General features: G+C 30.4%; 16 protein-coding genes across 16 annotated transcripts; 6 read left to right on the top strand and 10 right to left on the bottom strand. All coding sequences in view use genetic code 6, as the record gives it.

Annotated features, from left to right (window-relative positions):
* Nucleotides 1-14: 14 nt before the first annotated feature.
* Nucleotides 15-2876, bottom strand: SS50377_22450 (uncharacterized protein; the record flags this gene model as incomplete). The annotated part of the gene is made up of 1 exon (XM_067906340.1): nucleotides 15-2876. One exon carries the CDS (start codon nucleotides 2874-2876, stop codon nucleotides 15-17), a length of 2862 nt encoding a protein of 953 aa, XP_067765608.1.
* A 49-nt stretch (nucleotides 2877-2925) lies between these two features.
* Nucleotides 2926-3504, bottom strand: SS50377_22451 (SNARE protein; the record flags this gene model as incomplete). The annotated part of the gene is made up of 1 exon (XM_067906341.1): nucleotides 2926-3504. One exon carries the CDS (start codon nucleotides 3502-3504, stop codon nucleotides 2926-2928), a length of 579 nt encoding a protein of 192 aa, XP_067765609.1.
* Nucleotides 3505-3633: 129 nt separating this feature from the next.
* SS50377_22452 (uncharacterized protein) lies at nucleotides 3634-7812 on the top strand (the record flags this gene model as incomplete). Its single annotated transcript, XM_067906342.1, has 1 exon — nucleotides 3634-7812. The coding sequence occupies one exon, from the start codon at nucleotides 3634-3636 to the stop codon at nucleotides 7810-7812; it is 4179 nt and encodes a 1392-aa protein (XP_067765610.1).
* Nucleotides 7813-7823: 11 nt separating this feature from the next.
* Nucleotides 7824-8714, bottom strand: SS50377_22453 (uncharacterized protein; the record flags this gene model as incomplete). The annotated part of the gene is made up of 1 exon (XM_067906343.1): nucleotides 7824-8714. One exon carries the CDS (start codon nucleotides 8712-8714, stop codon nucleotides 7824-7826), a length of 891 nt encoding a protein of 296 aa, XP_067765611.1.
* Nucleotides 8715-8795: 81 nt separating this feature from the next.
* Nucleotides 8796-9482, bottom strand: SS50377_22454 (Pyruvate kinase; the record flags this gene model as incomplete). Its single annotated transcript, XM_067906344.1, has 1 exon — nucleotides 8796-9482. One exon carries the CDS (start codon nucleotides 9480-9482, stop codon nucleotides 8796-8798), a length of 687 nt encoding a protein of 228 aa, XP_067765612.1.
* A 138-nt stretch (nucleotides 9483-9620) lies between these two features.
* On the top strand, nucleotides 9621-10799 carry SS50377_22455 (Kinase, CMGC DYRK; the record flags this gene model as incomplete). The annotated part of the gene is made up of 1 exon (XM_067906345.1): nucleotides 9621-10799. One exon carries the CDS (start codon nucleotides 9621-9623, stop codon nucleotides 10797-10799), a length of 1179 nt encoding a protein of 392 aa, XP_067765613.1.
* A 29-nt stretch (nucleotides 10800-10828) lies between these two features.
* Nucleotides 10829-11521, bottom strand: SS50377_22456 (uncharacterized protein; the record flags this gene model as incomplete). The annotated part of the gene is made up of 1 exon (XM_067906346.1): nucleotides 10829-11521. The coding sequence occupies one exon, from the start codon at nucleotides 11519-11521 to the stop codon at nucleotides 10829-10831; it is 693 nt and encodes a 230-aa protein (XP_067765614.1).
* A 161-nt stretch (nucleotides 11522-11682) lies between these two features.
* SS50377_22457 (uncharacterized protein) lies at nucleotides 11683-12261 on the top strand (the record flags this gene model as incomplete). The annotated part of the gene is made up of 1 exon (XM_067906347.1): nucleotides 11683-12261. The coding sequence occupies one exon, from the start codon at nucleotides 11683-11685 to the stop codon at nucleotides 12259-12261; it is 579 nt and encodes a 192-aa protein (XP_067765615.1).
* Nucleotides 12262-12364: 103 nt separating this feature from the next.
* Nucleotides 12365-13168, top strand: SS50377_22458 (uncharacterized protein; the record flags this gene model as incomplete). Its single annotated transcript, XM_067906348.1, has 1 exon — nucleotides 12365-13168. One exon carries the CDS (start codon nucleotides 12365-12367, stop codon nucleotides 13166-13168), a length of 804 nt encoding a protein of 267 aa, XP_067765616.1.
* A 2363-nt stretch (nucleotides 13169-15531) lies between these two features.
* Nucleotides 15532-16122, bottom strand: SS50377_22459 (uncharacterized protein; the record flags this gene model as incomplete). The annotated part of the gene is made up of 1 exon (XM_067906349.1): nucleotides 15532-16122. The coding sequence occupies one exon, from the start codon at nucleotides 16120-16122 to the stop codon at nucleotides 15532-15534; it is 591 nt and encodes a 196-aa protein (XP_067765617.1).
* A 113-nt stretch (nucleotides 16123-16235) lies between these two features.
* Nucleotides 16236-17828, top strand: SS50377_22460 (uncharacterized protein; the record flags this gene model as incomplete). The annotated part of the gene is made up of 1 exon (XM_067906350.1): nucleotides 16236-17828. One exon carries the CDS (start codon nucleotides 16236-16238, stop codon nucleotides 17826-17828), a length of 1593 nt encoding a protein of 530 aa, XP_067765618.1.
* A 230-nt stretch (nucleotides 17829-18058) lies between these two features.
* Nucleotides 18059-18757, bottom strand: SS50377_22461 (uncharacterized protein; the record flags this gene model as incomplete). Its single annotated transcript, XM_067906351.1, has 1 exon — nucleotides 18059-18757. One exon carries the CDS (start codon nucleotides 18755-18757, stop codon nucleotides 18059-18061), a length of 699 nt encoding a protein of 232 aa, XP_067765619.1.
* Nucleotides 18758-19117: 360 nt separating this feature from the next.
* SS50377_22462 (uncharacterized protein) lies at nucleotides 19118-20305 on the bottom strand (the record flags this gene model as incomplete). The annotated part of the gene is made up of 1 exon (XM_067906352.1): nucleotides 19118-20305. The coding sequence occupies one exon, from the start codon at nucleotides 20303-20305 to the stop codon at nucleotides 19118-19120; it is 1188 nt and encodes a 395-aa protein (XP_067765620.1).
* A 62-nt stretch (nucleotides 20306-20367) lies between these two features.
* On the bottom strand, nucleotides 20368-20928 carry SS50377_22463 (uncharacterized protein; the record flags this gene model as incomplete). Its single annotated transcript, XM_067906353.1, has 1 exon — nucleotides 20368-20928. One exon carries the CDS (start codon nucleotides 20926-20928, stop codon nucleotides 20368-20370), a length of 561 nt encoding a protein of 186 aa, XP_067765621.1.
* A 430-nt stretch (nucleotides 20929-21358) lies between these two features.
* SS50377_22464 (uncharacterized protein) lies at nucleotides 21359-21712 on the top strand (the record flags this gene model as incomplete). Its single annotated transcript, XM_067906354.1, has 1 exon — nucleotides 21359-21712. One exon carries the CDS (start codon nucleotides 21359-21361, stop codon nucleotides 21710-21712), a length of 354 nt encoding a protein of 117 aa, XP_067765622.1.
* An 11-nt stretch (nucleotides 21713-21723) lies between these two features.
* Nucleotides 21724-21951, bottom strand: SS50377_22465 (uncharacterized protein; the record flags this gene model as incomplete). The annotated part of the gene is made up of 1 exon (XM_067906355.1): nucleotides 21724-21951. The coding sequence occupies one exon, from the start codon at nucleotides 21949-21951 to the stop codon at nucleotides 21724-21726; it is 228 nt and encodes a 75-aa protein (XP_067765623.1).
* Between the last annotated feature and the right edge of the window lie 34 nt (nucleotides 21952-21985).

Below are 21985 nucleotides of genomic sequence, written 5' to 3' on the forward strand. Positions count from 1 at the left end.
ACTGATAATTTCACTCACTCAACCTTACTGTACCAGGCTACAAATGCTTTAAATTAGTATTGCAACCTATGCACTTGCAGATACTGCAATAATTCATGTTATATTTCTTGTAAGTCGCCTTCAGTTTGGAACGAGAAAACAAACTTGCGACCCTACCAAAGCCGCTGGTCTGCTACTAAATCGCGCTTTCCACCAGCCCAATTCCGTAAAGAATTAAGGTAAAAATTATCGGCTATTTCGAGAGAATTAAGCAAGTTATTCTGCTTAAATGACCGCTGCTCTTTCACTTTCTAATTCATTAAATTCAAGCATTTTGCCTTTAAATCAAAATCCTGCTTATTCATTATTATATCTGAAACAAGTGAAATACGATACAATTTTTTCCACTTCTTCAAACTGTGAATTATTGAAAATTTGTTATATTTAACTTCTACAATTCTTATTAGCGTTAAATGATTTCGCCAATTTTGCAAAATTTGAGCCAAAATGATCGGATTTGCGATTTTTTGAGCCAGAAAAGTACGATTTTTCCACTCAAAAAACACGTTCAAAGCGAAATTGAATTGCGTTTTTCGCTCCTAAATAAATTTTGCCTTTTGCAATTTTTAGCTCTTTTAACGCACAAATTGGAACGTTTTGGCCAGCTTTTTAGACTCAAAATCGAACTGGTAACTCGCGATCAGCGAGGCCTCGTAAAACGACTATTTTAGCGCTTTGAAGGCCCGAAAACGCAGTTTTTGCTCGTACGATTTCGTCGTTTTTAGCACTGAATTTTCGGCTTAAACGGCGTTTGAAAGGCTCAAAAGTGCGATTTTCGGCAGCTAATTTTGCTCGTAAAACTCCTATTTCCACCAGTTTTGGGCCGCTTTTGCGAAGAGTTTTTTGAGCAATTTCCGCTTTCGCAGTTCGGTCGACAGCGCCTCAAAAGTGGTCCTTTGCACCTTCCCAGCGATTCTGTGGCTTAAGAGATTTCCCTTTTCGCGCGATTCCCTGAAAATCGTTGTTAGGGCGTTCCAGTTCAAATAAAAGGGTTTTACGAGAGTTATTTCTTGAAGAAGTGATATAATGACGGTGAAATTAGAGTTTCGGCGCTTTTCTGCATCGATTAGGCGCTTCCAGTGCTAAATTTGCCTTCTCATGATAATCAGTTTGAAAAATCTGTCAGCTTTTACCTGCTGGGTGGTTGTCAAGAGCTGCTTTGACAGTTAAAATAGCGTTTTGAAGTATTTTTAGCATATTATGGTCGTTTAAAAAGTTGAAATAATGTTCTGACTGCATAGTTTTTGCACCTGTGTGGCCTTACCAAACCTGCTGATATATCTTTTTAGAAGGTTTCGTTAGGAATAGTCAGTTTCGATTCGGATATAATATTGCTATTTTAGATGCTTTGAGTACCAATTGTGGAAGCATTATGCAGTTATGTACAATTTGCTACGGATAGTTACTGCATCTTAAATATCAGATCTTTCAATTTGGCGTTACAAGTCCGATGGCAAATTTTCTAAATCTAAAATTGATCTTTCATGATTGATATAAAACAATTTGTTCGAACATGAAAGAAGCAATTTGTGCTCTTTGATTTACTAAAGATATTATTTTGTATTAAATTAAACCAATTTTGTATCTATTTTATTTGTAGTTTATGATATTTTTACTGCAGGTACTTGAAAAATTGAAAGTCTGCTTTATACGAGCAAATTAGAAATTGAATTCGGATACTTTTAACTATGCAAAATAATTTATGAAAATTTGAATTTGTTAGTTAAAGGAATGAAAAATGAAAATAATTTAGTCTGATATTAAGTATATAAACCTTTATAGTAATTAATATCCCTATAAAAATCTTAATCTTCAATAGGATGAGAATTTGCTGATTCGATGAATTTAATATCTGTTTTATTATTTAATGTACTTCCCAATAGCTTAGTTCTTAGCATCATTTTTCTATTTATTTTATTTTTAAGATGAGTAAAATTTAAACACAACAGCTATTAAATATAGAAATTATCGGCACAATTTTCGATTTATTTTTCGTTAAATGCAAGATACATAAAATTGAAAAGAAACTGCATATATTTACCATTACATATTTATACGGCAATTTCATTATTATTTAGATTGTTTGATACTGTATTTTTCCATTAATAAAATATATTAGAACTACCTCTATTTTGTATGGTTTTTATCTAATTAATTTTATAAATATGTCTTAAAAGAAGAAAAACGTTTGCATATTATATTTCAATATTACTTATATTAAGAGCATTGATAAGTTTTTTCTTTAGTCTTTATATTTTGAAATTGGATTTAATAATTGTTAAAAGCAATTAATTTTATCTTTATTTTATCATTTATTTGTTGATTTCCATATTTTAACTTTTAAGTACAATCAATCTGCTTACTATTATTAAAATAGACTCTTTAAACTTTAAAGTAGTTGAGTTAATAATCTAGTTAATAGCATTAATACGCTAAGCATTAAATAAGTGATTTCTATTGATTAAATGTTAAAATTATCTGTAAAATTTCTTATATTATAAATTTTATGGAATTTTTGGCTTTATAAGCAGTAGTAATTCGGACTCAGGAATAATTTTTTATATAATTTTAGAAGCTTAAGGAAGCTCAACGTCTGGCTTATCAGTAACCGATAAATTTTACTCTCTAGCAGTATTTTATGAGTGAATTTTAATTTTAAGAGGATTAGTTATATCTAGATCACCTAATAATAATTTCTTGCTTGCGACCCTTTTAATAGCTCTTCTTGGTTCTGGAGCGGGTAAAGGTGGTGGAGACTAAGCCATTTCCTATAATGCTTTTTATCTATCTAGTTTTCTTTGGAGCCTTTTAGATTAAATTTATTCTAAATCCTGCATTTTTGCTAAAAATTATATGATATATTATTATATAATTTACTTATCAAAGTCACTTTTTATTGTGGTGGAAAATATAAAAACCAAGTGCATCTACTAATATTAAAGCACCACTTATACTCCATAGAGTTATGTTTACCAATTTTTCTACTTTTTTCATATGAGATACTAATTTATTTGCTTATCCTGTATTTTATACAATATTCGTAGTAGTCCCAGAAATACCTCTCATCTATTAGTTTTATTAACCTAGTACGTTAACTACATCAGTAGCAATAGTATTTGCTTCATCCATCATTTGATCAGTATCATTAAGGTACATATTAGCCTCTGCTAAATTTTTATTCTATCCATATTTAGGTTAACTAACCGTTTAAGCATTAACAAGTTATTCTAACTCTTACAATTCGGTGTTTAACTTTCGTAGTGCACTTTAAGAGTTAGTATACTCTTGTCCTTTAAGTTTGGATATATAGCTTGAAGCATTCACAAAAGTCTATCTTGCTTATGTTGTTATATTTTTAGCCTATGGTATACCATTCACACCTTTTTATATGCTGATTTTAGCCTACCTTACAGAATTCTAAACTTCCTATGCAAGATCTAAAAATTAATCATACTATTCAGACATTTTACGATTTAAGTTGAAGTGGGAATTGCTAAAAATATATATAATAGTTATATATATTGAGAATCTGATTCGTACATAATCATATTATATAAAGGTATTTATATTAATCAACACCACTCCATAAATCAAATGAAAAGCAAATAAAATATTTACTATTCTGAGCATCCCATCATAGCAGTGAAGTAACTTCCAAACTAATAAATCTTAGCTGTATCCCATCGTCATATAACGATTTTTTCAGTTAAAAAAACGTTAGTTTCTAATATTTAGTTACCACCTGCATATAGGATTTGTCAAGCAACAGTACATTCTACTTACATCTCTGCATTGGTCTCATCTGCCTCTCATGCTTTTCCTGCTATTTTCGATTTTGCTGGAACAGTTATATCTGATGCTGAAGCGCGTTCTCTTCCAGTATTTTATGCTGCGGCAGAATAAGCAGTTTTTACTGCTTAGGATAATAATCTCTATCAGTTTGGTTATTCATCACCTTCTACTTAAAAAATTTATACCTGTAAAGGAAAAATTAGTTCAGTAACCACTGGAAAATTTTTAAATGAAGACTGTGTGTTTATTGGCGAGAACAGAAAAATTACTATAATATAAGATGGTCACAGAGTTGCTGAAATGACCTTCTCAGGTATTCCTTTAAAAATAGTTTATAACCAATTTTTATAATAATTATTTTGTGTCGGTTTAGATAATACAATATCTTTTTATGATCTTAAATTTGCATCAATTAATGTGAAAAATGGGCCATTTTTAAAAATTTAATAAAACTCATGCGCAAAATTAAAAATCTCTTGTGTTAAAAGTATTGATAATGGTTATTTAATTGCTGACGATAATGGTAGGCTTTTAAAGACAGAGATCCGCGAATATCAAATGAAGGACAATAAACGTAATAGTTAGTTTTTAAAAATAGCTGAAAAACTTCCTTCTAATATTTTTATCACTGGATGGACGCAATGTTTCAGTGGTAAAGTCAATGATATGAGCATACTAGGCGATGATATTTGTTGCTGTTCGAATTATGTTGTTCTAGAAACTAATCTCACTAGTATGATAAATATTGATGATGATGTTTGTTTAAGCTTTGGCTATTCGAATGATAGCTGGGAATTATATCAGTAAGTCTATAAAACCTTTTAATTGTAATCTGCCGATGATTTCTTTATCTCAGCTGAATAAGTGGATTAAGATGCTGAGATTAAAACACAATTAATTATGTTGGAAAAAGCATTTAAAAACTTAGTAATAGATGTGTATCATATTTTCAGAGTATTTATGCTAGCGAATAAAAATATTTAATAACCATTTTATATTATGTAAAATGCTTATTCGGTTAAATAAGATATTGATAAATTTACAAAATAATTTTTTGTCAAAACTAAATCTGAGCCACTAGAAGCAATTAATAACTACTAATTTACTCCTTTTATAATGAGTTAATACAAATCTTTAGCTTTTCTAGTTCGAAGTCTATAGAAGCGGTATAGAACAAGTTTGGATGCACTGAAAAACTTACATACTTTCTTAGGACCAAGATTAAAGGATTTGAAAGAAGTATCTCAATAGGTACGCGAAATGACATTAGTATAATTTTAAGAATGGGTTTAAAGTAGTTTAAATGAGACTAAATAATTTATTACTGATAAATTTGATTTTGAAAAGGATTTAGTCTTATAATATAACGAGGATAATTACTCTATACAACAACTTAGATATTTTAAGAATAAACTATAAGCAGTCACTAGGGCTGCTGTATAAGTATCTAATAATAGGATCAATGATAGATTTTCATAAACTATTAGCGAAATATTTGACTAGTTTAATTAAAAGTTACCTTTATATTTAATAGCCGATGGTTATGGTAATGTTTAAAAGCTCATCGATATTAAAAAGTTATAATACGATTCGATTCTAGGTAATTATGATTTAGTTTAATAGTTATCAGCATCTGATTTAAATAAGCCAGAAAAGTTTATTATAGTTCCTGGATCTATGAATAGATAAATGTATTATATTAATTAAATTAATTCCATTCGTGAGCATAATTATAAAGTGTTTAAATCAGATTAAAAAGATCTAACAAATATACACTAAGAATTGAAATTTGATAAGTCATATCTCTCATCTCTAAATTTAGTTTATATGCAAGAGATATATGATTGTTTTGAAATGCATACTAGTTAATAGTTTTTAGTATACAGATCGTTCTAATCTCAGGCTTCTTTTGAACAAACTTAGAATGTGATATCATCGATTAACAAAGAATTTAGAGGTAGATTTTAACTATTAGAACCTTATGAATTTTAGTAAAGCCATACTGACACTAACTTTTTCTAATATATTTTCCATAGACCTAGAAATACGATCAGATTATCCGAGCTAATATAGTTTTTTGTATAAAAATATAATGTCATTCATCTATCTAATGTTCCTGATAAGAAAGTTTATTCGCCAAAGGCTGAATAATTCTTCAAAACGACTATTTATGGAGAAAAGGAAATAGCGATTATTCTTAAGAATTTGTTAGACTTTGTACTATTTATTTAAAAGTAAGAGAAGCTTACTATAGGTTTGGATCCTAGAAAGCCCAAGGTTCATGGTAAAATAACTCCTCATAATGTATTCCTAAATTTAGATAGCTTAGAAGTTCATGTACCCTATCTTTTCGAAAATAGAACGTTTGAAAATAGAAACCCTCTTTATACTACATTGGTGGACGATATTTGTTGGGAGGCGCCAGAATGTGTTTTAGCTGGAACTCATGTAAACACCGATCTTTGGTCTTTAGGTATGATTACTATTGCACTTATTTACACCTTTATGTACTTACCGAGAGCTGCGAAATCCTCAAGAGATAATATTAGACCACTTTCATTAGTATTGTCTAATATCGGAACTTTTTATACTCTAACAGAAGAAATTCATTAGTAGAACATTCAACTTTTATCTAGTTAGAAAACTAAAACTGACCCTTTTACAGCATAAAAATTTGTACCTAATTAACCTCAATTAAAATTATTAATTTCTGTCCTCAGAGCACAAGCATCTATCTCAACAGACCTTAGAGCTATGCCAACTATTGAAATAGCACAGAAAATCTCTACAGCTTTTATTAATTCTTAGGAAGTTTAATTCAGTTAATTTATCTTATAATAAGCTATTTTCTAACCAGTAGTCAATGAAAATTAATAAGCTGGGTCATTGGGACGTATTTTTGAAACAAATACATAAACTACCTAAATTTTATACTCTATTATTTCCAAAGAATTATAAGCAATTCTGAGAGCTCTATTGCGCTTTTCACCAGGAGCTCGACCTCCTGCAGAAGCAATAAGAAAAGATCCTATTTTTACAGCAATTCAAGAAACTTAAAAATTAAAAATTGTTAAATGGAATAATGCTATTAATATGATGAAAGCTGCTAAAATGCAAAAAGAAAAGAAAGTAATAGTCAACGCATGGGAAAATCCCAAATCATATGAAAGAGGTGTAGTTTAGTAAGAGGTTGGTGTTAAAATTAACAAAAAATTAATTTAAATGGAAGATTAATTTGAAGCTGAGATAGCCTCATTCTAGAAAATGCACGAAAGCGTACTATTAGACTTAGACGAGAGTTAGTTCATCATGGAAGACTATAAGTTAAAATCTGTTAAACATGAGGAAATATCAGTAAAAGAGCAATCAGATTTTGAAGAAAGTAATGATTAGATAGAAATGTTCATGAATAAAGATGACTTTTAACAAATGTATGATTACGAGCTTAGTGACGACATCAAATTCGTTGGATCAGGCACCGTTTCAGAGGATAGTTGCGATAGTGTTGTTAGTATTAAATTTTAGAAAACTGAGGAAGAAAAATAAGCGGAATACAAAGCATATTAATAGTAGCACAAGGCCAAAGAACATGCTTTACTTCAAAAAGAAACAGATGAAATCAAACAGCAAATGGAAGAGCTTGATTTAGAGAAATAAATCCCCGAAGATGACGATATTGAGAAAGAGGCTGCAATTTACGAGCACGAATAAGAAGAAAAAGTAGAGAATGAAAACGTGTATTATGACGACTAAGGAAATGCACATTATTACGATTAGGAGTAATAATAACCCGAAATTTATGAACAACCCAAGGAGATGCATTAGGATCCTTATGCCACAAATTATAACTAGTACTAACAATACGGTTAAGACACCCAAAAGCAGGAATACGATCCTTACGGCGAATATGCTTACGAATAGCAACCAGCTGATCAGAATGGTCATAACGATTCCAACACCTTTGACCCGTTCGCGATGTGAAAAACGTAACTTCACTTTACTAACTAGATGTCTTTTGACTCTTTTGGCTCCTGTGGAAGCTGCTTCGAACTGAACTGTAATTTTGAGATCAGACCCTCTAGTTCCTCGTCTACTTCTTCCTAGTACTAGTTTCGTTCCAATTTTTATTGATATTCAATCTCGCAGACGTCGAATTCGACTAGCTAGACAAGCGAATCTTCCTTCAGATCTAACCACCTGTAGTCGATTATTTCAGTTTTTCCATATAAATAATACAGTCCGTGCACGTTACCTAAGAAGTCAGTAGCCTTGACGTAAAGTTGAATGAGTGTCAACAGCCAAACTGGTCCTATAACGATCAAATCCTCGAACCCCATGCACATTAACTGCTATATAATTCTTGTTGGTAGCGTTTTTGAGATGACATTCTTAGTCTAACATGTATTTGTGCAGAGCACCTTCAGCCTATTGGATTTAGCAGAATACTTATCTGCGTAGATAAGATTATCAGGGGAATGACACGAAATCATATGATAATAGCTGCCTCCGTTTACCTTATCAAAGTAGAATGCCAGAGAAGTTGATAGCTCGTGTGAGATCACAACTGATTAACTATTAAATTTCGGAGGATCAATACTGATCACTTGGGGGATAAATTGATAGTCTATAGCTAGCTTATTATGTTCCTGTGATTTTAAAAATATTTTAACTCTGTGCGCTTGAGAATTAACAACAAATGAGAATACACCGTCAAAGTATAATAATGATCCTACTTTTAACTAAGTCCCAGTTTCAAGAACTATTGAAAATATATCATATCTCAGTCTACGTATTTCATATATAATACACCCCTACTGGTGTTCCTCCGTGTGTAATACGGTTGAAATTCCAGTCGTAGGGTTCTCACCACACCCGCAGCCCATTTTATCTATTATTTTTTACGATTATAAATGTTAATTAATATAGCAATTCGTGAAGTGGATATTATTATAAATGAAAATTTATCACTTAAGTGTGTTTTAAGCCTCATTTTCAAAGACTGAGATAGTATCAAAAACACCTTATACGGTGAAAATAGGATCTTTGGCCTTCGCTGTTGCGGCAGTTAAAATGAAGCCATAAACTCCATCTTAGCATAAGTTAAACAAGTCACCAACATCAGCTCTAGTAGGAGCTGTACCAAATGACATAGTCTAGAATATTTCACCAGAAACGAAGATTGTCTTACCTTTGAGAGCCTTAATGCTCTTTTTAACGCATCCTGGAACTTCCCATCTTTCGATACCGGTGCTCATCAAGAACTCTCTATCAATCAAAACAGACTACTGAGCGGGAATTTAAGTTCTGTCATAAATTGCAATATCACCGTTTTCTGAGATAAATTCAACATTTAAACTATGTTGTTTAAGCTAATTGGTTTTGATTGCAGAGTTAGTAAGAACTAAAATCTTTAATGAAGATTTCTCTTTGATCATGGAGTATGTTTTCTTGATATCTTCCAATGATGCTTCCGTACCATTAATGAAGAAACCTGTTAATTACTAAGTCGCATTAAGAGATTCAATTATATCATGGGTTGCAGGGCAAGGTAACTCAGCATAAATTTAATGAGTTTTGATAGATTATATTGGAGTTGCCATCATGTTTGCATTATCTTTATAAGGGATGCTATTTGGCGTCTTGTTGTTCATGATTTGGTGGAATGGTCAAAGGTATTTAATCTATATAGGATATATACCTAGCGAAAAGTTGCTTTTAAAAAATTGCGCATTTTTATTAGTTTCATCTTATTTTTATATATAAATTTTAAATTTTAATTCCTTCCTAATATGTCAGCATTACCTATACCAAAACGACCTATTTTGATGCTAACAACCCATATAGCTAAAACATATAATTAAATTCTTTTAAATAGCTAGTAAAAGCAATAGTAATCACATTCATCATCTGCTGATGAGAAGGGGTACTTTATTGCTTATGAGAATTAATAAATTAATAACTATTTAGTTAAAAAAGCTTTAGGATAAGGCTCATTTGGGCGTGTTATGTTAGTTGAGGCAAAAGATAAAAATCTTTACGCTTTAAAAATTTGTCGTTGTTAAGATTACTTTACCACAGCCATGCGTACTGAAATATCTCTGCTAAAGATGATAAAATAAAAATGTCCTGAACTCACTGTATCTTTTGTAGAAGACTTTGACATAGGTAAACATGTTGGTTATGTTATGGAGTATATGGATATGACACTTTATTAAAGGCTAAAAAATACAAGAGGTAAAGGATTTTCACTTAATGAAATTCAACATTTAACAAAGTAGTTTGCAAATTGGTTGATTTAACTTGAAGAACTTAATGTTGTTCACACAGATATGAAGCCAGAAAATATGGTTATGAATGCTAATGATCTAGATATGAAACTAATAGATTTTGGAAGCGCAATTTTGTTAGAAGAAGGGTCAAGACCATCATATATTTAATCTAGATTTTATAGAGCTCCTGAAATTCTTCTAGGAGTGTCTTATAATAACAAACTAGATTCATGGAGCTTAGGGGCCTTACTTGTTGAGCTTTACACTACTTATGTAATGTTCCCTGCAAAATCATCACCAATGCTATGCAAAACTTACATCTCCCTCTTAGGTCTTCCAGATGAAAAATTTATTCTTTACCAAGATGATTGGAACAACAATTGTATTCGTCATAAAGTAGAACGATACTTCATTATTGCAGACTAAGCATACTATACAAAACATTAGCTTATCCTTTAGAATTTAAACATACCACAAAATTCGCTTTTTTATCCTACAGAAGAAGTCCTTTTTGTAGAAGACCGCCCACAATGTCAGCTACGAGATCTATAAGAAATTATCCAAAAAGGCCATCATCAATCAGAATCAACAACTGTGCTTGAATCTTTCATTGAGCTTATTCAAAATATGCTAGTATATGATTCAGCAGCTCGATGGAGCGGAAAAGAAATATTGGAAAGCAAATTTTTGAATGACTGATATAAACTACATTAAAGTGATTAATTTAGTCAAATCACATCGACTACTTCCTTGAAGTCACAAATTTATAGCTCTGATAGACATTAATCAAAATGGTTAAAAACAAGAGCTGATACATAGCCACTGAACCATCTAAGAATGCATACTGCTCTTGAACTGTTTTGCGCCAAAAATTGTTCCGACTTATTATTTCTTTTTATTCTTTTAAGTACTTCTATTTTAGATTGCTATAGGGTTGTGAGATCAACTAAATTTTTATCGATAATACTGAAATCTCCTGTCTGTTAAATAAAAGCCTAAATTACTATCATGTTGAAATTATTCATTTTAAATAACGTAGCAGGAGCCGCCCTACGATAATTAATAAAATCTGATATAGTAGTATGATTAATTTAAAGATTTAGAGTTTTATCCGGTAAAAAATGTAATATGTTAAACGGTTCAATTTAAAGCTTCTATATTTAAAGAATTTTCTTGAAATTTGAAAGTTCACTATTAATTTGATATTTTATTTACTCGAGTTAATCTGCAATTTCTAGCTTTGTGAATAATTTATGTTTTAACTCTATTAACGATCCCTGTGAATAATCGATTTCCATATTAAAATGACTGAATATTTTGCCAATAAATTCAAATATTTATCTAGATGCTCTGTTCTGCTGTTATATTTGTTCGGTTAGAGTGAGATTTAAGTCTGCTAATTTGGAAATGTGATTTTTCATTTTTCGAATTAAGGTAGATCAATATATTATATATTAATTGTTTATATTTTTCAAGATATTATTACTAATGTAGTCTGAATTTCGATTATATTTGTTAATTCGTTTTATTTATTTTTAAAATATAATATACACAGTGTTCTATATCACTTACCACTCCAAAAATGATTATCAAGCCAATTAATCCAGCAGACTGTCTTCCTGAGCTCTAAGTTAACATCCCCTAGCAGTTCATAAACAACCAACATCAGTAATACCCCGAATTCTTTACGGATTTCTTTAAAACATCAGGTCACGATTTGTCATCTTTCCCTCAAGATTGCCGTGCAGATACCCTGCTGAAAATGCATTTTCCAGGCTAAATCGGAGCCCCAGAAGAGCGTTTTGTGCAGCTGCTGAATTTTGCAACAAATTTCTACAAGGAACTGATCCAATCAACGCAGAAGATGGGTGAAACGACAAACAAGCATTTTCACTTTTTGCTGGGTACGGCCCACGCCAAGCAGCTCAGATACACGATCGCCAACGATCCCGAAGCCAGAATGCGCATGCTCGAATTTGGAGCAGAAACTTTGCGTTATTTGGGAAGCGACTTCAGTGAATTTGAAGCGAAAATTCAAATTGTGCACTAAATTGCAGTTCATGTCGCAATTTTGAGAAGTGAAATGACCGAGTTTCAGGACTTCTAGGATTTTGATGAAGCAGACCCGTTTGTGAGACTCTTTGCGGTTTGCCAGGAATGATGGTATAATTTCTCATATATTGTATTATATGATAAGCATTAGATCGGGTGAAACTGATTTACAGTTAAAATAATATTATATATTAATATTAAATATTTGAGAAATGTAGAATTTTTTGAAGCTACATTTAAGGCCTGTCTTCATTAATGGAAGCTACTACAGGACACCATTAACCGCGTTGAATGTATCTATTCCAGATGATATGTTCACGATTTAAATTAATTGTGTTACGTTTCCATACTTTTCTCTATCAAATGCAGAGCTGATTGTTATAAAGGCAGGAATTTCGGTCTAACAATATAGATTACAAGCTATAAATCTCATTCACCTCATTATTACGAATTATCCTTCGTACAGCTCGGTTTTTTATGAGGATTTTTAATCGCTAACTGATAATTTTTAGCTTTTGCAGTCAAGTGAAAAACGTTAGCTGCTTCGCACTGTTAATTCCACTTAAGACTATTTCTATACTTCTGAAATTCTATTATAAATTTAACTTAATTAGCTATTACTTTTTCCAGAAGAACTATATTTCTTAGCCCTATATTACTCAAAAACTCCATTCGATCCATTGAAATTGATTAATATTTTGTGCGCGTTACTACCTCTTAAAGGAATATCTTAGATCTTAGAGATAGCATTTTTAGACGAATAATTTCGAATTAAATTTGACGATTATCCTGAGCTATTTACTGAAATTGATGTATTTTAAGGGTTAGAAACTTGCCCCAAATATATAGCTTATTAGAAAAATAAAAAAGAAAATATATCAGTTAAGGTTGCTGCTCGGTTGGGAGAAGAAGTAAATGACATCTTTTTGGATATTTTGAGGAATGCTGATGATGAGGGTGCAGAGATGGCGGATAAGCTATAGTCTGGGGAATATATAGATTTTGATGATATTTGATAAATTTTCTTAAAATTAGATAATTGTGATTATTTAGGATTATAAATGCAGTGTAAATATGAATAAGATTCTATATAAGTAAATTGTGCACTGTATGAATAAAAGTTATATAAACGTTGTGCATATAGGGCTACAATGCTTGATAGTAAATGGGTAGTTAAATCCACGAGCTTAGATCAATCTGCTGATGGTTATTTTTGTGATAAAAAATTATAGGTGTGTATTGTATGTATAAGTATAGATTGCTATAAGTGCACTTTAAACTAAAGCTGTTTGGGTTACAGTATTGATAAAAATATAAAGGTTGTTAAGAAGAATATCTTTAGAACTATGCTAGAGCTTGTTAAAATTGGGATCAAGAATACGATGTGGTCCATGAGAATCCATTCGTATGTGAGAAAATATAGGAAGCAACTTAATTAATGTAACCATTTTATATTGCTGGTTGTGTTGTTGCGCTTCTTGTAGCTTTATGATAATAAGTTATTTACTGTATTATTATACTCACTTATCTTAAAAATACTATGCGTAGTATAATCTATATACTAAGTGTAATTATAAATTATATATTGTATTCTTATATCTCTAAAGAAAAATATTACTATAATAGTAATTTACTATAAATTAACAAACACTTAACAATTTTTAAATAAAATATCGACATATGGAAATTTATACTCTAGTGCTTGAAAAATAGGGTAGTTTTACATAATTAAATAATGAGTATTCCATATTAGGATACTATTGCTTAAGTTTAATTATAATTGTTAGAATTTTATTGTTAAAATTAAAATGTTACAGTTATCAGGTTATATAATTATTAATTCTATAAATCAAATATCATCATTCTTAGAAAGTGTTCTTTCATATGCATAGAATTATATCTAGGAAGTATAGAAATGATAAAAACAAAAATTGGTAGAATAGCCATTCCTACAGGAGATATATGTGAGTAAAAATATATTAAGTTCTCATGTGTTATTCAAAAAAGTTCTACATAACTTAATCTGCTAAGTCTCCATTTATATTATAAAGATGCAGTACTTTTGTGATTTATCCCGTAAAATCTCTTGCTATTGTCTTCCCTCCTATGAAATGCTATTATTAATTAGTACAATTGATGTATTATAAATTTATGTTGGTTAATATTCTTCTCTAAAATTTATAATATCATTCTACTAATTCTATAGATTATTATAATATTTTACTTTAAATTGTATTTTCCAGCTATAGTTAAGTAGCATATAGTGTTTTAACTTAGAAAAATAATCCTAACAACTTTCCGTAAACTATGATTCCTTAGTCATTAAAATATATAGAATTAAATAAATTTACTTGATATATTATTATTTGATTACAAATTTGGAAGTAGAATGTCATTTATCTTAAGGAAAAAGTAATTTAATATTACTCATTTGGAATTTCAATGCAATTTAATTTATCCGTTGTTAATTTACATACTATATTTCCATTATTTTCAAATAAGTTCTTATTAATTTATCCAAAAATATATCTAAAATCATCTTTTACCACAATTTTAATGCTAAATATAGTACAATTGAAATTTAAATCTTTAATAAACTTTTATAGTTCAAGTTTATTTGGTCGAAAATTTAGCGAAATATGTGTTATACATACGGAGGCACTTAGTTAAGTAAAATTTATCGTTAGTTTACAATTAAGATATCAATTGTGGTGTAACTTAATGATACACGTATTTATTATTATTTTCAATTTTATTAATGTAGCCATATCTATGAATGCAATTTTATATTCAGCTATAAAACAATAAGATGTTGAGTCAACATCAAATTAAACCATTTCATTCTTGAATTAAATTATATATTTGATAAAGTATGACTTTGGTTGCATATAAAAGGAGTTGCAATGTTTATATCTGATGAAATTTAATTGAACAAAAAAATTGTATCTAATTAACATATGAACATGTTAAAGAGTTATAATTAGCTTATGCAGATAAATACTTTAATTATTTCTTTAATCATTTCAAGATAAGTAAAAGTAATAGCGAACATCATAATTAGAGCAGGTTACAATGTATAATTAAAATCCTCTTTATTGGATTGTATATCTAAAAATAAATTTAAAATATTGATATAAATAGGTATTTATGATGTATAATTTGAGCACAAGAATTTACAGACTTTATTAAAATTATTTACAATTATTCTAGTACTAAAATATCGCTCTTCAACATTTAAAGATCATATAGTTAAAATAATATTAAATTATTTGAGAATTAACTATACTTTAAAAATATGTAGTATAAATAAATAATCAACACAGATGAATCGTTAAGTAACATTTAAATATCAACATTTTTAAAAGAAAACCTACCATTTTCACTAATTTTCATTAGCTTACATTTATTTTTTTACTCCATTCATTTTAATCAATACCTTCAATCCTTCTTCAACCTAAACTGGCTAATTGTCATACTCCATTAAATCCTCTTTAAAATGACTTATAATTTGTTTTTTATTTCGTATTTACTATTTTTTGTTTCCTATTTCACATGTGAATTAAGTTAAAATTTATGTAAATATTATAATTTACTATTGGATCTAATTTAAAATTGATTTTTCATTTTAATTAAATAGTTTAAGCTACTAAATCTCATCTTATAATGTTGATATAGTTTCTTCATTTTTAAGCTTTAAGGACTCGTTCTAGAGCCAAAATTTTTACTTACTAGTAGCTTTAAGACTATCAATCTCTGTAGTATTCGCTTCTATTTTTGATTTTAATATTTCTTATTCATCCTAGGCATTTTTCAGGATTTAAAGTGGTGTTTGATACTCTATTTCTTCACTTACCCGCTATATTTTTTCAAAAGCCGGAGATAATGGTTTTGTTTAAAGCTACTTTGACACTGGTTGAGGTGAAAAATGTCTCAGTGAGAGTGATGCACCTAAGGATAATTCTAAGGTCATTTTATTAGAATGATATTAGAGTATAATATTGTAATAAAAAATAAGGAATGCATATTAATTCTAGAATAATAACTATTATTATATTATGTTGTTACTATATTTATAAATTTTAAATGTTCGGTCAAAGCACGTTCGGTTAGAAACCCACTGGAGGATTTGGATTTAATTAAACTGCGCAGCCAATATAATAAGGGTTTGGACAGCCTATTACTACAGCCTTTGGGGTCTAGTAAACAGCTTAGACCGTGTAGTAACCAGCTTTTGGTGCATAATAACAATAGGGGTTTGGCTAAGTACAATAAGGCTTCGGTTAATAACCAGCTATGGGATAAGTTTAGTCTGCTTTTGGGTAACCTTAAACTTTTGGTTCACCTACAACATTTAACTAATAGCCATAACAAGCCTTTGGCTAGCCTCAAGCTGCTGCTTTTGGACAATAACCATTTGGATAAACACAATAAGTAGCGTTTGGATAGACGAATACTAATTTTGGAACTAATGCATTTGGTTAGTAGCCTGCATTCGGTGCAATGTAATAGCAACAGTAATTTTCGAACTTTAATAAGCCTTAAACTACATATGGATAACCGGGATATGGTTAACAATAAGATAATACGATTCCGATAACTTCTGTTCCTACTTGTGTAGCTGCGAATTCAAATTTTTATGTAGCTGGATTAGCATCAGGCGAGTTAAAAATAATTTAAAAGAATCCACAGGCGAATAATTCGACCAATGTTGGAAATCCAATTATTTCAATTGATATACTAAATGATGAGGTTATTTTAGGAACTACTACTGGTGTTATGATAGTTCATCTTTTATCTGGACAATCTAAAAAATTAACAAGCTACATTTATCCAGTTCCATGCGTTAAATATATTAATAAAGATTATGCACTTGCTTCATTTTTATAAATCGATAGTTAAGGAAATCCAGTTAAGTAAAAACCAAAATCTGATAATTAGACTACCTAAAGCCGTTGGGCAACCCCTGCTTAACCTATATAAAACTAAGAAGCTATGACATACGAAGTTTAAGTTTTAGATCTTAGTTCAAGTCTTCCAATCGCATAAACTAAAGGACTTCCTTGTTCTGGTTTATTCACTATAAGTAAAGAAACAAGTTAGTCGTATAGTAGTTATAATAGTTAGCAATCATTATGTAAAGTATTCGTACCTTGTATTTATAATTATGATTCAAATGCAATTAATGTGTTTATTCTTAAGAAATAGTCTAATACAATTAGAGTGGAATCATCATCAAGCGTTAGTTTCCCTTCTAATTGTACATCATCTGGGATTAGTGCCATTGCAGCCAATACATAAGGCACGAAAGCTATGATTGCCTATGAGTGCGGAGATTTGGCAGTTTTAAGTGTTGGAGCATCAACAAGTAGTTATAGTTATCATAAATCCGCTAGTAATTCAAGCTATTTATAAAAAGTAAATTGTAGAATTAATTCATTATCATTCAATATTGGAACTAGTGAATTTATCGCAGGTTTATAAACTGGGGCATTTTGTACAATTAAGGATGACGGTTCACCTGTTTATATTAAGCAATATTAAGATGAGGTATCTGCAATTACTAGCTTTGAAAAAGAGATTATACTTGGGACAGGAAGTATTTAAAAGGTGTTAGAAAATAAAACAGGTTCTTTAGTCTCGTTTATATATAATGAGGTAAATGGTAAAATACAGTGATCCAGAATTATGTTTTATATTTTATTAAAATAAGGTTCATCATAATTAAACACTTTTACTTGATATGTTATTATTGTGTATCTTAAAATTTATTTCAAATATTTTAGTTAACATAAGCATAGCTCTAATTAAACTATTTTATGTTATTTAGTAAAAAGAAGTATCACTGAGCCTAATAGTATCTATAATTTATTTCACAAATTAGAAACCACGCTAAATTGACTCAATATTCATTCAAAACCACAGAAATCGTTTGGCCATTCATCAAGATCTCCTAAGTCAAATTCTCTTATTTCCTCATTATATACCTGCCTGACACGTTTCTATACACGCTTTCTTCTGATACCGATAACCATATCATCTTCAAAACTATCACTTTCTATACTTTCACTTTAAGGTTCAACTATTGAATTATTTCTCATACTTACAAATTCAGCTTCCTACGACTTAACTATGCCAAACTTGTTGAAAGTCTCTTCAAATTTTGAAGTTATTTTTGGTGCTTCCTTGAACCAAAAATTAACAGTATTTCTGCAAAATTAATCTGTTGCTTCATAATGTAATCCCTCATCTTTCCATTTATTCCAAATAATTTTCCAAACACGTTAGTGGGCTCCTTCTCTTTATTTTGTATATTTCAATTGTTCTAAAATATCCTATTTTAATTTAGGTCTTACCTCATCAAGCGACCTATAAAACTGTTTTGACCAAGTGAATCTAAAAAATTTATATATTCTGTCTCTAGGGGCACCAACTGCTTTTGAAATAGATTCCCAAATTCCATGACGTTTAGATTCGTCAAGATCTCTAAAAATAAAATACGCATCTTTCACTTATGCTATATTGACTTCAGTGATTAGTGATATTATTTATAAAAAGTTAGCCTCAAATATCTAAATTTATTGCTTTTAAAAAGTCATTGGTGGCATTTTATATCAAAGGAAGGAAACAAGTGTAGACATATAATATATGGTTATAGGGTAAATATTATACTTTATAGAAGCTGCATGAAGTATATTTTTATTATATTATATAGATTACCAAATCGTAGAGTTAGATTTATTTTAATTGGTCTACAAAAAATACACATTCACGTAATATAACAATATACCTTATTTAGTATTAAAAGTAGTGTACAATAATATATTTAATAATAATTTTTCTAGTTTTTATTAAATTAGTATATTAATTAGAGGGTAGAGTTTAATTCATTAAATGATTATTATATCCGTTAGATCCTTTAATTAATTATGAGAAAATCCTATTAAAAACCTTATAATACATGATTTTCACTTCCTACCAAATTTGGCCAGAGCCTCAATAGCCAAAATGGCCTTAGGATCCGTAATTTCCTTATTTTTTCGTCTTTCCATTAACTAATTTTTTTGTCTATAATAAGCTACAATTTTTTCGCTAACTTAAACGCGATACGCAAAGGTCTTTCCATCAATTTTAACATCCGCAACGTCCCCAATTTCCTCAAATTCGTCCCCTGCCTACCGTGCGGCCTCTTAGCAAATACACTCTGAGTCCTCTGTCTGTGTCACCGCATTAATAGATACGCTCTACCCAGGAAACATATGAACCTACATTTACTGCTGAACAGCAACCTAATTCCGCTAAACCTCGTCCATACTGAGCTACCTGCGCCCGGTTGAAGTACGCGGAATCTGCGTGATAATCGATCTGGGCTGCGGCTTCTCGCCATCGTCTATGGCCTTGCGCCAACGGTGAAATTTTGTCTCAAAGTTCTACACGTGAAATCGTGTCAGTTTTAGGAATGTGCCGGGCAGAATTCCCGTTGTATAAAGCTTCACCACCTCATCAAAATCACGTACGTGCGATTCCGGACCCTCCGTAAACTTCATAGCCGCAATGTCGATAATGGTGAATTTGTCGCCAGTTTGCAGGAAAAGCAGCCCGCCTGAGCAGCACAGGAATTCGGATTAGAGCGGTAGCGGAGGACCCTAGATTAGCCTAGAGTCCTGGAGCTGAATTTAGCACACCGCGTGCGGTGTCCAGAGCAGCGCAGAGCGCATGAAACCGAAAATTCGGACGCCCTAAAAGACGCTTTCCGCGGCCCGAAACTGGAAATCTGGCATCCTGCCAATGAACAATTTTTCGGCCAAAACTGCTATTCCAGAGCCTATTGGTGCGATTTTTCCGTACGTGTCCTGCTCCTAAACGACTTTCAGCGGAAGCTGGCAAATTGCGATAACGCCCGTTTCGGTGAACTCGTAGAGGTGATTTAAGACTTGTCCAATGACCTTACCGTCAATGTAGTATGTGACGTAGCGATATGCTGGCGCAAATAGGCCTTAATTAGCAATATGAGGGAAGTTGGGTAGTGGGGTTTGCGAAATTATCTCAAAGAGCTCGTTCGTTTGGAAAAGCGTGTTATCTGAGTAAAATAAGAATGAATTGAAGTAGGGGTTGCTGAATAGGCGGTATTGTGGATCGAGTACTTAGTTTTGCATTATTTAGAAGTGATTATTTAACGAATATGTATTTAAGTATATAATAATTATTATAAATTATTTCACTTGTATTTAGCAAATGTCTCTGTAATTTCAAGAATATCATAGTTATTTGCAAATGCTTCAATTTCAAATCTTAATTTATACGAAAAATTAGGAAATTCAATATAATTTTCTTATTTCTGAGGCTATAATGCTATAACTGGTGATTTCACAAGTTGCTTTACATTTATATTGAGAGTAGGCACACTAGATGAAATAGATTTTTACTAGTTGCCTAGTAATTCAGAGTAATTAACATTATCATTTTTAATTTCTTTAGGAAATATTAAGAGTCGTTCTTAAAATTATGGATTTGATGCAAGAAAAGGATCTATAATTGGTTACTGAATTTAAGACTATTATTAAGTTGTCTAGAAGTTTCCTTATGACGGCCCAAATATCTGTTTTTATTATGGATTTTAATTTTATCCAAAAATACTTTATTATTGTTAGGGTTATTGCTAAACAACATTATTTTATGGTAAGCTCCATGTACTACCTAATTAATTCTTCTATAAAGCTTGTTAAACTAAGTAGTCATTCAAGGAAAGACCACTCTAGTTATAAACATTTACTGTCATTTTTATTATTTTAATTATATTAATAATATATGATAAACAAATTAATTTTACTTTTTTAATTTTCATCGCCTAAATGTCACTTTCTATAATTGCCACACGTTTCTCCAAATGTTTAGACAGTTTTGATATTCTTACTTCAGCTTTTTCTAAAATTTCGCTTTGATACTATATTTACTGCATAATAATATTAAAAACAGTTTCTTGTTTCTAATTCTGCTATTCAAATTTTATATTTAGGGTTTACATTTAATTAATAAAGGGTTCAAGTTAGACTTAGTCTTAGTTTTTGTTTATACTTCTAAATTGAACTTCTGGCTACTAAGAAAATTGCACTTTTTGTGAGAAGGGGTTCATTTACTTACATTCGTATTTAAAATTATAGCATTAATTTATATTAATTAATATATATTTAATTTTCATTCCCGCATTAATGTAAAGATATGCACAGCGCCCTCCATTCGTTGTTGAGGTGTAAACTAGGGCAAGACCTAATCTAACTCCAGAAATGCCAAAGTTAGAATAAATTTCTCCTTATAAGCGTGATGCCACATAAATTACTCTTCGTGATTTGGATATGCGTTCACGTAGTCTTTCAACTTCTTAAAATGTATCATTAATATAAAGTTTCAAGAAAAATGCTCCTATTAATGATAAAATATACAAGAAGGAAGAAATTGATGGATTTAAATATTGGTAAGATAAAATAAACAAATTAAAACAGCCAATCTCGCATAAAAAAGATAGCTGGGTTGATTTCGTTCCTAAAAAAGGTCATTATTAATGATGTATTATAATTCACTATTTATTTAATATCCTATCGAAACAGTTCTAAGGAAGTCTTTTGAATGTTTTTAATAATTGTTATTCAATCAATGGAGGTTAGTATCGTATTATTAAATTCGTAGGTTAAGGTTCAATTTAGACATCTTAAATAAATTAAACGACTGGAGAATCATATGAATCCGTGTCAGATCCCTAATAGTCCTAAATATTTTCTGAATCAAGCATAGCTGAGATTTCCATTTATATGATACTCAAATAAATTCGATTGTATTAG

This window comes from Spironucleus salmonicida, chromosome 3, assembly GCF_000497125.1.
Source record: "Spironucleus salmonicida strain ATCC 50377 chromosome 3, whole genome shotgun sequence".
NCBI classification, from domain to species: Eukaryota; Fornicata; order Diplomonadida; family Hexamitidae; genus Spironucleus; species Spironucleus salmonicida.